General features: G+C 36.9%; 3 protein-coding genes across 3 annotated transcripts; all 3 read right to left on the minus strand.

The window, feature by feature from the left end:
* Positions 1 to 228: 228 nt before the first annotated feature.
* On the minus strand, positions 229 to 4,034 carry LOC124775799 (craniofacial development protein 2-like). The gene is made up of 3 exons (XM_047250633.1): positions 4,031 to 4,034; positions 600 to 1,104; positions 229 to 541 (listed from the first exon to the last, which is right to left on the minus strand). The coding sequence occupies exons 1-3, from the start codon at positions 4,032 to 4,034 to the stop codon at positions 229 to 231; spliced, it is 822 nt and encodes a 273-aa protein (XP_047106589.1).
* Positions 4,035 to 10,999: 6,965 nt separating this feature from the next.
* Positions 11,000 to 11,377, minus strand: LOC124775810 (piggyBac transposable element-derived protein 2-like). Its single transcript, XM_047250644.1, has one exon. The coding sequence runs from the start codon at positions 11,375 to 11,377 to the stop codon at positions 11,000 to 11,002; it is 378 nt and encodes a 125-aa protein (XP_047106600.1).
* A 496-nt stretch (positions 11,378 to 11,873) lies between these two features.
* On the minus strand, positions 11,874 to 12,746 carry LOC124775820 (piggyBac transposable element-derived protein 3-like). Its single transcript, XM_047250656.1, has one exon. The coding sequence runs from the start codon at positions 12,744 to 12,746 to the stop codon at positions 11,874 to 11,876; it is 873 nt and encodes a 290-aa protein (XP_047106612.1).
* Positions 12,747 to 14,876: the final 2,130 nt, after the last annotated feature.

A 14,876-nucleotide genomic window follows, 5' to 3' on the forward strand; every position in this document is an offset into this window, starting at 1 on the left:
CACTGCAAATTTATATCTTGATCTTCTTTGACTTCCTCTGGAACATCTCTTACCTGTTCCGCTTGGTTGTCTTCACAATTTAACAGTTCCTTGAAGCTGTAGCTGTGCCTATTGAGTTGTAAGCATCACCCCATCGTTGTTCTTACCTGGTCCTTCACATCTGAAGTTCTTCATTAACAACCATTTGGTTATATTGTAGAGCTCTTTCATATTTCCTTGTCTTGCTGCCTATTCTGCTAATTTTGCTTGTTCATCTATCGATTTCCTTTTATTTCGACGTAGCCATATTTTCATTTTTTTGTTCACCTCCATGTATTCTTTATGCACTTCGCTCTTCTGCGCTCTTGTCTTACAAAGATTTAACTTAAGTTTTAGTTCTTTCCTGTGGCTGATTTCATTCCATGAAGCATCAGAGATCCATTCCTTCCTTTGATGTGCCTTAAATCCTAAGATGTTTTCTTCCACATCTGAATAACTGTCTTTGATTTTTTTGCCAACATGTTTCAGTTCCCTCTTCCGTAAAGTTATCTTCAGAGAGGACCTGGAATCTGTTTTGTAGTTCAAGGGCAAATGTTTATTTGATCTGTTGGTCATTTAACCTAGTCACATCTATTTTCTTGTACTTGTGATTGAGCTTGGTTCTATTTGCCACTATCTTCAGTCTGAATTCTGCCAAAACTAGGTGGTGGTCACTTCGAATGTCTGCTCCTCTTCTGTTTCTGACATCTAACAGAGAGTGCCAGAACTTGCAGCTTATGACTATGTGGTCTATTTGATTTTTGTTAATGTGGTCTGGAGAAACCCATATTATCTTATGACAGTTACAATGTGGAAACGATGCGCCTCCAATGACTAGGTCATGTTCAGCGCACGTATCTGTCAACAATTCACCATTTACATTCCTGATCCCCACACCAAGCACACCCATGGTATGTTCAAGCCCTTCATTTTCTGAACCAACTTTTGTGTTCAAGTCACCCATTAAAATTTTTATGTGCCTAGAATTTGTTTGTCTAAGAACTCCGTTAAGCTCTGTATAAAATGCATCTTTTAATTCTCCTTTAGCTATTTCAGTAGGTGCTCGACTAGAGTGGTCAGCATTTTCTCCAGACATGAACCCTATTGAACATGCTTGGAATAGATTGAAAAGGGCTGTTAATGGGCAATGTGACCCACCAACCACTCTGAGGGATCTACACTGAATCGCCGTTTAGGAGCGGGACAATCAGGACCCAACATTGCCTTGATCAACTTGTGGATAGTATGCCACAATGGGTACAGACATGCATCAGTGCAAGAGGATGTGCTACTGGGTATTAGAGGTACAGCAATCTGGACCACACATCTGAAGGTCTCGGTCTATGGTAGTACAACATTCAATGTATGGTTTTAATGAGCTATAAAAAGGGCGGATATGATGTTTATGTTGATGTCTATTCCAATTTTCTGTACAGATTCTGGAACTCTTGGAACTAAGGTGATGCAAAACTTTTTTTATGTGTTTATTAATGTTAGCTCAGTGGTTTGAAAGAGATGTACCTTAATTTTATGTTAAGAAGAAGGAGGCAAATTTAGGTAAACAATTACTTAATTTACAGAGAATTTTATGTATTCCTCAGCCATTAACTTTAAAATTCTGAGACATTTCATTAGCACAGCAACAGAAACCTGTCTGCTACTGAAATTAACAAATGTTAGGGACAGACAGTGAGATAGATAGATAGATAGATAGATAGATAGATAGAGAGAGAGAGAGAGAGAGAGAGAGAGAGAGAGCACTTTGTAAGGGAGGAGGTGATGTTGAAAAGGAAAATTAATGATGTGGATAAAAAAATGGGGTATTAAAAAAAATTAAAATAGAATTTTTCTTAGCAGATGACCCCAATAATTCAATGCTTATTTAAAGGAGAAACAAGTTTTTTATGTTCTGCATGAAAAAAAATGTGCTCTGAACTCTGTTCAATATTCATTTATAGAGCAGGTAACTTTTTCATTTGGTGAAAATTGCCAATCTAGAGACCAGTTTCAGAAAACAGAAAAAAAGTTTCTTTGTGCCATGTCTAGGCAACGAAGTGGCTATGGACCTTTTGTATATAGTTTACACGCTTTAACCAAATCTTGTGTCATGGTTATGTACGGAACTATTAGTGAAATGTTTTCCCTGGTATGCACAGCAGATCGGTAGATGTATTCATTGGTGCAGTAGATACACAAAGTTTTTTGAAAGTTCTTTACAGTGAGCGTAATGATTACTTCTAGTTATCAATCTTAAGATACTTTTCTGCACTATAAAATCTATATCGATTTTTTTTGCATTCACGTCCCAGAAAAGAATCCAGTAGGTAACAACTGAGTGTATGCTGCAACATTGTCACTACAAGATATTGACTGTTACAAATAGATGCTTGAAACCTAAGACCAAAACATGCTGATGGTATTCCTTTTTGTTAGCATCTTTGTGTGTTCATTCTATGTTAACTGACAATTTTAATCCCAAATGCTTTATGCTTGTTATAAAATCTATAAATGTTATTGACAGTACTATATGCAACAATTGATTAGATTAGATTAGATTAGATTTACTTTCATTCCAATTGATCTGTAGTGAGGAGGTCCTCCAGGATGTAGAACATGTCAGAAAAACAACAATACAAGACAAATATTTACAACTCAAACAAAGAAGCTAATGTACCATTTCACGATTCCCAAGTGGAATAATCGTCACTTTTTTAGTGAACACTATATGAAAGAATCATTTTACAAATACTAATGCGTTGAATTTAAAATAAAAAAGTTTTTTAAAATTTATTTATAAGGTAATAAACGTGTGAAACAACCACTATAATACTTATTTACAATGAACACATTACTGCACTGAAATGGTGCAGAAGTTAGATTGTACTTACACACACACACACACACACACACACACACACACACACACACACACACGCACGCACACACACATACACATACACACTTATTTACAATGAACACATTACTGCACTGAAATTGTGCAGAAGTTATATTGTACTTATATATATAAATATGTCTGCTTGTGTCTGTATGTGTGGATGGATATGTGCGTGTGTGCGAGTGTATACCTGTCCTTTTCTCCCCCTAAGGTAAGTCTTTCCGCTCCCGGGATTGGAATGACTCCTTACCCTCTCCCTTAAAACCCACTTCCTTTCGTCTTCCCCTCTCCTTCCCTCTTTCCTGATGAGGCAACAGTTTGTTGCGAAAGCTTGAATTTTGTGTGTATGTTTGTGTTTGTTTGTGTGTCTATCGACCTGCCAGTGCTTTTGTTCGGTAAGTCACCTCATCTTTGTTTTTATATATATATATATATATATAAACACATACACAAATCAGTTGGTTCTACTATTGTGTTCCCTCTTTGTGTTGAAGTGCATTCTGTTTGTTTTCTCTTTGTTCAGTGTTAATTGGTCACATAATTTCTAATCATAAACATTCTTGAAAGTTTCATGTGCTTTCTCTAATAGGAGTTCTGATACTTTATCCATCAGTGATTATGATGTTTCTGCATGTCTTATATTATCAGGAAAGTAAATTCTTTTGGAATGAAGATGGCCACTCACTGGAAAGCAGAAGGGCTGAGTCATTGACAGGCACAACAAAAAATAAACAATACGTCCAGCTTTTGAAATGAATCCTTTCTTGAGCTAGAGTACAAACATGAGCACGCTTGCCCACACACACACACACACACACACACACACACACACAGTGCTCATGCATGCATGTAGGTCACAAGTGTGATAATCTTTTGTGAAGCTCTCACGCAAAGATCCTAAACACCCAGTCACATAATTCAGCCCTGCACTTGGCTAAAAAATGCTGATGACTTCACACTTCTCCCATAATTTTGTATGGTGCCCGGAATTCTTCCCAAAATATTGGATGTGAGATTTTAATATGTCACAAAGTGGCTGGATCACTCATTGTTTATAAGTAGTCATAATGCTGCAGTTATTTGGCATTTCTTTAACTCTATTTTTAGTTATTTTACCCATGGTTTTATATTCTGCTGTGTCTTGTTGGGATTTTGTTATGTGCTTTTCTGAAGCTCAGCTTGTTGGGGTTACCTTGCACTTCTTGTGGGGGGATGAAAATTGGTTTTCCATTTTATTGACCTTTTTTTCATAAATTTTCACCATACTCATGGATATATCATTAATGCAAGGGTGCTGATGGTCTTGCTGTTTAGCGTCCTCAGCAGTAAATGATAATAATAATGAAACTTCCTGGCAGATTAAAACTGTGTGCCCGACCGAGACTCGAACTCGGGACCGAGTTCGAGTCTCGGTCGGGCACACAGTTTTAATCTGCCAGGAAGTTTCATATCAGCGCACAGTCCGCTGCAGAGTGAAAATCTCATTCTGGAATAATAATAATAATAATAATAATCATCTAACTTCTTATGAAACTGAGGACATACACCTCTTCCATGACTGCTACCTAGCAGCACTTTTCTTACTGTTCCTACTCAAAGGCAAAGGCTGCTGCACATTTTATATTCCTACACCGTCTTGAGGCTCTTCTCTCCTGAAATCTGGCAGCCTTATGTGCAATCAGAAATATTTTCCTCATGTAAGAATATATTTTTGGCTTGCTAAATTGTTTTCTTGTGCTTTATAGAATTAAAATCATACAGTGCTACAAACAAAGAGCCAACCTTTGTCTGACACTGTACTAAAATCTGTTTATGAACTATGAGTACAAAAATATATTCTCCATAATTTTTCCAGCAACAGTTTTTTTTTTTGTGTGATTTTCATCAGCTCACTGTTTTGACTATGAGCTGGTGTCCAGTCATGCAACAAAACAAAGATTCATTCAAATCATGCTTCAGCATATCCAGATAAGATATAGTACTATCACTCAAGCATTTATGATGTGACATCAGCAAAACACGGATTCATTCACATTATGTTCCAACATATTGAAGTACGATTTTGTAATGCCTCTCAAACATTTTTGATGTGGTGTCAGAAAATGTGGCATGAATATGCACAAGTAATTCAGAAGCTATATGTTGTTTGTATGAGATGTGAAACATCACATAAGGATCTCATGAATTTTAATGCTATGGTCTTCCACAATACCATAGATTTTGTGAATGTTTATTAAAATAAATCTCATACCACATCTGCAGTGCTCATTTTACAATCTCAGTTCATTTATCCAATGATAAACAGACTTAATTTTCTACAAAATATGTGGCATGAGTCACTTACTAGGTAATTTCCATCAAATAACAGTACATAGCATCACTTTGAAGTTTTAAATAGTATTGTTACAAGTATCACACTTAGTTTAATTTAATTGTTATCAGTCATATTTTCAGTATCTAATTATGAGTCATAGTGTGTCACAATGGAAAAATGCTCCTATCTGAGCACAAAAAAGGTGCATATGCCCCTACTTAAAAGACTCTGACTGAAAAGTGGTGTGTAAGCTGCTTCATTCTGTCTTCCTCAGCACCATTAAAAATGTTCCCAAAAATTTTGGCATGCGAGCATATTCACACTCCTTTTAAGATGCAACTCACTTCTCACACATCAGCGCCCCTAACTGTAACTCATTCAAACTCACTAGTCCATCACTGTAAGTTGCTCAATCAGATTCACTCCCTTTCTCACTCACTCGTTCAGCCCAGCTTAATGTCTTGATCCCTTTGAGTCTCTCTAACTGTCACTGTCACGTGTCTCAGAGCCACAGTCTCCTTCATCCTGTCCTATTACTCTCTCCTTTCACTGTCACTGTCTCCATCTTATTTTCTCTTATTGATACCATCGCATCCATTCCTTCCCACTGGTGCTGCCTCCTCTCACTATCACTATCTCTCTCTTTGTCATTGTCATACACCCAGTCTCTCATTATAACTGGCTCTCATCTACTTCCACTTTCTCCTACTCATTCTCTTTATTCCTCTCCCACTGGCACTCTCCTTCATTCTTTTTCTAGCACTGATCCATCATTTTCAACTATGTTTCATTGCTACTGTGTCCTTCTCTCACATTGCCATTGTCTCCTTCACCACAACCACTGTGTACTATCTTCTAGTATTTATTACTTTTCTGTCTCATTCCCACTGCTACTGTCTCCTCTCTCGGCATAAAAATGTGTGAATATGTTTGCATGCCAAAATTTTTGGAAACATTTTTAAAGGTTCTGAGGAAGGTAGAATGAGGCAACTGGTACCCGATTTTTCAGCCAGAGTCTTTTAAACAGAAGCATTTTTCCATGGCAAGTCACTCAAGAACTTTATGGGTTAGTAAAATTTTGATGGTTTACTTATGTGAAATTGAAATAAACCAAAGGCATTTTTACAGCTCAGATCAGATCAGATTTTACATGCACAAATATTTTGCTTTAGTAATATAAAATGAGGCTCCCAGAAGCCTTTTGATGATAACGGAGGCACTTTACACCATATTTCTCGATGTTGAATCACTTTATAAACTGCATTTTTGTCTCGTGACTGATTTTATACATGTATTTTACATGTACAAGTACCGTATCCAAAAACCATATTTTTAATGTGCTTCTCAATAACGGATAAATATTTTTGAAATATACTGTTAAAATTTGAAGAATTTCTAGTGGTACACTTATTGAGTCAGATATTCTGTGCAGTCATTGTCACCTGATGAACTGAAGAGCTTGCACAATGTTGTTATGACAAAAATTGGGATGTTCTGAGTGGGTTAATTTGATGCTTCAGTTTGGAGTTCCGGACAAACAGGAACCACTAACAGCCATGGTTAATCACTTAGTTTCTCGTGATCAACATCTCAATCACATATGACTACCACATATTTGTGATTGTCATGATTGTCTTGTTCAACAATATAATGCAGGCTTTCATAGCCAGTATTTATGTCCTACATGAACTTTGTTTTGTGGGCCAAGGTATGACTCTGTGCCTAATATTTCATGTCATGATGCTGGAGAAATCATCAAAGGCTATATAGTCTCAGATACCAGTTTCAAACTTAAACAAGCTAAGCAAGCAAATTCTTTGTTCATATCCATGCAATCACAGTTCAGCTGGAACTAATTTTTATTGTCAGCTACATATGTCATTACAGAGTTAACACACTGGTATTTGGAAGCAGGATAAGAATTCAAAGAGTCTTAAAATGGCCTATACAATAGTCTGCTTTATTTTCTTTAGTTTAGGTACATTGTCCCAGAAGATAATTCCATGAGGCAATGGGGAGTGAAATGTAGAATATAAACCAACACTTTTATCTTTAGGTCACAAGGACTGATGTTTCTAACAGCAAACTACGCTGAACAAAACTTGTTGACTAGTTTACATGTTAACTCCATTTTAACTTGTCATCCAGGAGGTCCCTAAGGGATTTTACACAGTATGCTTTTTTTAATGTTTGGCGATTAATGTCTTTCTCTGGTGTTGGCCAGTTATTTTTACTTTTTTGAAATCACATAATTTGAGTCTTTGTGAGATTGACTTGAGACTGAATTTCATGCATTTGCATGTTGCATATACATTTGCGTATTTGGCTCCTTTCACCAGTTATTGCATATTTTAACTAAAAACTAGTGATGATGCATATTCTCTCTCTATGTTAACAATATATTAAAAATGTTGACGCGATCTCTAGCTTGATCTAGTTTTGAAGTCTCACAGATTGACCGAGACCTAGAACTGCATGCAATTGATAACTGAGAGGCCATTGCCTAGAGAAATCATTACAGAAGAGGAACAGGAACAGGCAGACAAGAGTCAATGCTCCTGCGCCCGTGTCCCCAATTAATCCCCTCCAATGTCATACCGTATGCGTAGGTAACAAACTACACAAGCTTTTAATCGTATTTCCATCATATCAGTTTAGCTTTCTATTTACTTGTACACAGTTGAACATGTTTACGACATGTGTGTGTAATGTGTTGGGTGCCATGCCGTCCAAAAAAAGAAATGTCGTTTCATGGATAGGTGAGCATCCTGGAACATTTACGTATGACAAAATTGTTTTATACTGAGGCGTTTGCAAGAAAAACGTGTCATGCAAAAAATAGTTCCAAGTAGACTGGCATGTCAAGACAAGTCTCCATATAGCAAGAGTGTAGAAGAAAGGACCATGACAAAAACTTCTGACAACAGCAAGTTGTAGTAGCAGGGATATTTCCAAAGGTAACCAAAAAAGTCAGTTTAACATGTATGTTTGTGAAGCATTCATTGCAAGCAATATTTCTCTTCGCAAACTTACAAATGCTATTCTCAAAGGCTTCCTGCACAAATATTGCTTAAATCAAAATATACCAGATGAATCAACATTGTGTAAAAATTACATACCGACAATTTACATAAATTTTCTTGTATAAATACACAGTGAACTCAAGGACAGCAATATCTGGATTTCAGTTATCGAAACTACAGACACTTGTGGCCGTTACATGCAAATTTAATTGTTGGTGCTTTAAAAGAAGAGCCTTCTTGAAACTTCCTGGGAGATTAAAACTGTGTGCCGGCCCGAGACTCAAACTCGGGACCTTTGCCTTTCGCGGGCAAGTGCTCTACCATATTAGCGCACAGTCCGCTGCAGAGTGAAAATCTCATTCTGGAAACATCCCCCAGGCTGTGTCTAAGCCATGTCTCCGTAATATCCTTTCTTTCAGGAGTGCTAGTTCTGCAAGGTTTGCAGGAGTGCTTCTGTAAAGTTTGGAAGGTAGGAGACGAGGTACTGTCAGAAGTAAAGCTGTGAGGATGGGTTGTGAGTTATGCTTGGGTAGCTCAGATGGTGGAGCACTTGCCCGCAAAAGGCAAAGGTCCCGAGTTCGAGTCTTGGTCCGGCACACAGTTTTAATCTGCAAGGAAGTTTCATATCAGTGCACACTCCACTGCAGAGTGAAAATCTCATTCTGGAAACATCCCCCAAGCTGTCGCTAAGTCATGTCTCCGCAATATCCTTTCTTTCAGGAGTGCTAGTTTTGCAAGGCTTGCAGGAGTGCTTCTGTAAAGTTTGGAAGGTAGGAGACGAGGTACTGTCAAAAGTAAAGCTGTGAGGATGGGTTGTGAGTTGTGCTTGGGTAGCTCAGATGGTGGAGCACTTGCCCGCAAAAGGCAAAGGTCCCGAGTTCGAGTCTTGGTCCGGCACACAGTTTTAATGTGCCAGAAAGTTTCATATCAGTGCACACTCCACTGCAGAGTGAAAATCTCATTCTGGAAACATCCCCCCGGCTGTGGCTAAGTCATGTCTCCGCAATATCCTTTTTTTCTGGAGTGCTAGTTCTACAAGGTTCGTAGGAGAGCTTCTGTAAAGTTTGGAAGGTAGGAGACGAGGTACTGTCAAAAGTAAAGCTGTGAGGATGGGTTGTGAGTCATGCTTGGGTAGCTCAGATGGTGGAGCACTTGCCCGCAAAAGGCAAAGGTCCCGAGTTCGAGTCTCAGTCCGGCACACAGTTTTAATGTGCCAGGAAGTTTCATATCAGTGCACACTCCACTGCAGAATGAGAATCTCATTCAAGAGCCATCTTCTTCATTTTTGGGTCAGGCTGTGATATTGTATGCCACAAGTACTGAAATACAAAAACGTTTTAATCACCATAAAACTTTGTGCAATTTTGTTCAGAAAATTATGTAGTTCCATATGCTGTAGTCATTTTCAAAATGGCTCTGAGCACTATGGGACTTAACTTCTGAGGTCATCAGTCCCCTAGAACTTAAAACTACTTAAACCTAACTAACCTGAGGACATTACACACATCCATGCCCGAGGCAGGATTCGAACCTGCGACCGAAATGGTCGCACGGTTCCAGACTGTAGCGCCTAGAACCACTCGGGCACTCCGGCCGGCTATAATCATTTTCCTTTTTAAAAAATTATTAGTGTGATTTTTTCTCACACATTTAGAAAAAATAAAATATTTTCTGTTACAGAAGGATATTTCATTATTATTATTTGTATCACACACATTGATGATCATGTGACAAAATCTATGTGGGCACTTAAGTTAGCCTAACAGGAATACATTGGAATTAAAAGAAGGAATTTGGTATGTTTATCAAAGACATAAAATTTCCCCTGAAATTGTAAATGCCCTTCCATAACAAATTGTTGACATAATTTCAATATAAAATTAATGAACAGCTAATATAAAATTTTCTTTTTGATAACTTCGTAATATAAGAGTAAAATGATGTCTTCAGTACCATAAATCTACATGAAACACAACTATTTAATAAATATTAATTTTGTAAAACTTGTTACTGAAGGACATTTGTTATAAATGTCTATTTGAGTTTCCCTCTAAAAATCAAACCAGCCACTCACAACATGTCTTTGCCTAGCTAGCCAATGAAACAATTCTGTCAGATGTTTTCCCTCCAGTTTTCTGTCCTCTCTCTCCATTGTTGTATAGGTTTCAAGTGGCTATTCATGTTCGAAGTGTAAATTTGCTGGTTATAAAAGTTATAAACAATTTGAAAGTAAGTATTAGTTTAATGTAAACAAAGTTTGTTTATTTATGCATAAGTCTGAAACATTTTTTTGAATAAGCCTGATTTCTTCAAAAGCCTGAGTGAAGAATGTAGGCTATAATTAAATGTGCTATATGAGTAAGTGTATCAAATCTTGTCAATATTGTTAGTATTTATCTGACAACTTCAAAATATTTTTGTAATTATTAACAGTGAAGGAATATCGTAGCCTACTCTGCAAAGATTAGGCGACATTATTATGTGCAACACTTTTAACTCATTACTGGCCAAAACTCTATCGGATCATTTTTTGCAAACTTTTATACATAAATACGTTACATTGAGTGATTAATTGAATAAAAAGCTGTTTTGAAAATTTTCAGTTTATTAGACAAAAACTACAGACCGTCCCATTTTTGAGACATTGGCCAAATGCGCTATCCAAATTGGCAATCTTATTCTCCATGCATAATGTTGTAAGAAACAACACAAACAATAAATAAAGAATGTTTTAATGTTATTGAATGTCTATTCAGTATGAAATGAAGCAAAACACTTGTCGTGTACACCAACATTGCACCTATCACAAATTTTTGTTGTTTTTTTCTTGCAGTAAGCACATATCTTCTGTGTTTTACTTGGCACAATGAAATGATTTCCTGGACCTAGTCGTACATCTGTGCTCACCCGTCCTCCCATGAATTTGCTTCCTTGTGGTCCTCTGCGTTTTGGTACTGATCCTGTTTTCTTTGATAGGTAAAACATCACTATTCTCCGTCGGACATGCAAAAGTGAGAGCTTCTCATTAGAGTTAGCAACTTGGTATGTACACCATGTGTTTACTATGCAGGTATCTATCACCTGTGTGAATAATGGCCACCACCATTTCTTTGATCTTATCCTCATCCTACAAAGTGATATCTGCTTGTCCAGTAGATCTACGTATCCATATGGTCATTATATTCTTCAATGAAATGTTCCTTTTTCTTTGCCCGTGAGTATCTTTTAGTAGAACTCAAGGGAGTAATAGTACTGTAATTTGCCGTTACACTTACTGATTTATTGTTACTCCATTTCACAACCAAAACTTCATTCTCTTTATCAAACACGTAGTCATAGAATCCTCATTCCTTTTCGTTTGCCATTCTTTTTGAGTCAATCAAAGGACATGCGTTAGTTCGGATCTCTCTTATTGTCCCTGTAGCGTTCATTTTATTCTTTCTGAGTGTGATCAACGTGTCATCACTGGTGAAAAAGTTGTCAAAGAAAAGCTTATAATTCGGATACTCTGATTCTGGAATCATGCTGGTTAGTTCATTTATTACCCTTGCACCTAAAGGCTCCTGTTTGTTGTCAGTCTTGCCTTAGTATGGCAAACAATTATAAAGAAAGCCATTGGAACCTATAAGACACCAAATTTTATAGGCTTTCCTGTCAGAAACATTTTAGCTTGATGTTTGCCATAATAACGTACCATTATTTCTTCAATTGAGAGTTCTGAATAAAATACCCCAAATTTACCAAATTCCTTTTTCAGCATTTCAAAGTACAACCTCAGTTTGTACATCTTGTCGTTTCTGTCTAGTTTGGAGTTGTCATTGAGATGAATGAATCTCTTTATTTCCTGAAACCTATTTCTTGACATGGATTTGAAGACTAAAGGAACACCGACATCAGAAGCCTGTTCCCAGTACATATTCTCATGGGGAAGCTTATGATAACCACTCAGAAGTAGTATGCCAATAAATGATTTTAGTTCTTCTTTGGTTAGCAGAAAATTTATTTTGTTATGTTGGCAAGCATAGATTTCGCTTTGTTCAATAATAGTATCCATTAGTTTCTCAGAAAAAAAATCCTCAAACACCTGGGCCACTGTCTTATTTGCTAGACATTCCGCAACATAATGTTTGTTGCTCTTCCCTGGATCACTAGTGTTTGTGTACATTGGTTGACATTTATACCACTTACACTTATATTTTTTTGTAGATAATGTACCACTTTCTGCTCCAACTCCTAACGCTTTCCTTCTTTTGGCTTCTGGAGGTACAACTGTAGCATTAGCTTCATCTCGGCTGGTTATGAGCTCTAAAGTACCGGCTACATCTTGTACAACAGACTCAGTGTTCAGTACATTTTCGTCAATGTCTTCTTCATCTGTTATTACATCTGCATCGGGTGGAATAATCGCCAATTCTACGTCATCATCTTCATCGTCACTCTCTTGATGGTTCTCTAGTTCTGCTAGAATTTCTTCAAGTGTAAGTCCACGCGGCATGTTTTTATCCTGTTGGAATCGTAAAATTCGAATAGAATATGAAAAAAAAAAAAAAAAAAAAAAAACCAGATATAAACAACGTAAAATGCAATTCTTCTCTGTATAATAAGTGTATACAAGAATTGTGTAACATGCCATTGCCCCATTATTGGAACGCATAAAGTATATCGATATTGCACTTACTTGAAAAAATATGAAGTATACTTAATCTTACATGGACATCCATATGTTCCTAACAGACACACCCAGACAACTAAATCACAGTTCAATGTCGTCCAGGAACTACCAGCAGACATACAGTGCTGCCAAGTGCGAGAACAAAAAATCGGAAAATTTATAATTTTCCTGATGTGAAGTACTTAGAAAAAAGTTATTTCTTTTACATTTACAGGCATTATAGCAGTTAGTTGAACCTACAGGTGCAACAACAAAGGCTAAAAGATCCATTGCTTACCCAAAAAAAGGGATAATGGCCAGTAATGGGTTAAAAACATGTAAAAAGAATTTCTCAATTTCTTAGCTTTGTAATTTTTAATTTATACTCCAAACAAACATGGCATATCTCCTTTGAGCTGAGCATATGTTCACTCTTTGAGCTTGCAAATAAAATGTAATGTACATCAAAGGCTTACTACGAAATTTTTGGAAATGTAATGTAAATTCAATTGCTTCTTTGGTTCAGTTATAGACTTAACAAGTTTCTTGAATATATGTTCAGATGTGGGGACCAAAACTGGTGCCAAGCATGCTAACGACTGCAGAAAACAAAAAATGAATGATCCAGGAACAGCAGACGTGTATTGTCAAAAAGATCGTGAGAGAAAGAAAGCAAAATGACAGAAGTTAATAGCTGAGGGAAAGATAAGTCATTTACGAAAATGTGAAAAAGAACAGAAAAAGATGCAATCTGCCCTTGTTCGTCAAACCAGTGCAGATCCAACATTAAAAATGTCACCTAGCACACTGGGGTAAAGCTACCGCTAGGATCAAGAGATGTCTCCCAAAATCACCTTCCAAGCATCCCTTAGTTCTTAGAAAACTCGTCAAATCCTTTTCACCTCAAAAACTTAAAAATTTTTTTGAAGTTGCTGTCTTTACTGCTAGGAGTGTAAAACCAAAACAATCAGTATTTGAAAGAAAAAAAGAGATTCTGTGCCAAATCAAACAATACAGAAGATGATACATTTTTATGAAAGAGATGACATAAGCTGGCAGTGCCCTGGCAGAAAGGAATTCATTTCTGTTAAACGTGGTAAAGAGTACAGACAAAAGAGATTTTTGTTATACAATATTAAACAAATTTATGAACTTTTCTGCAAAGAGTATGGGGAGTTCCCAATTGGTCTGTCAAAATTTAAACAATTACAACCAAAGCATGTTGTACCTATAACACTAAGAGATCGAGAAGTTTGTGTCTGTACTTAGCATGAAAACGCTGCTATGTTATTAAGATCTTTGAACAAGCATGTGCCATGCATACCAAAAAGTTTATATGAAGTATTTGAGAAAACAGTTTGTGATTCCACCAATGTCAACTGTATAGACAGGAATTGTGAAGAGAGTGGCACTTCAAATCTTGACAGCTATTTTGAAGGGTTACATTTAAACGGAAGAATAACTTTTTATAAATGGTGTCTAGAAGAAGGTCATACAAAGAAACACGAAATGCAAACAAAGTTGTTAGAAGCAAAGCAACAACTTTATTTAAAATTGCAGACTTTGACCAGGCATGTTTACAATGCGCATAGGCAGCACTCCAAGTTGCGCATGTTAAAACGTGCCCTTCCTGAAACAGACATTGTTGTACTAGAGGATGTCTCAGAAAACTTTTCGATAAAACATCAATCTGAGATCATGCAGGCTCACTGGTGGTCACACAGTGTGTCTATTTTTACAGCCATTGTGTATTACAAGTGTCCTGAACTGAAGCATATAAACTACTGTGTTGTATCTGCTTCTTTAGAACATGGTAAGGACAGTGTGCATGCTTTCAACCAGGCAATTTTAGCACATCTGGAAACAAAAGTTGGGTTTCCAATTTCACATGTCCATTACTTCAGTGATGGAGTTGCAAGTCAGTTCAAAAGCCGGTTCTCTGTTTGTGATCTTCTTTTTCATTGAGAAGATTTT

Source organism: Schistocerca piceifrons, chromosome 1, assembly GCF_021461385.2.
Source record: "Schistocerca piceifrons isolate TAMUIC-IGC-003096 chromosome 1, iqSchPice1.1, whole genome shotgun sequence".
Taxonomy (NCBI): domain Eukaryota; kingdom Metazoa; phylum Arthropoda; class Insecta; order Orthoptera; family Acrididae; genus Schistocerca; species Schistocerca piceifrons.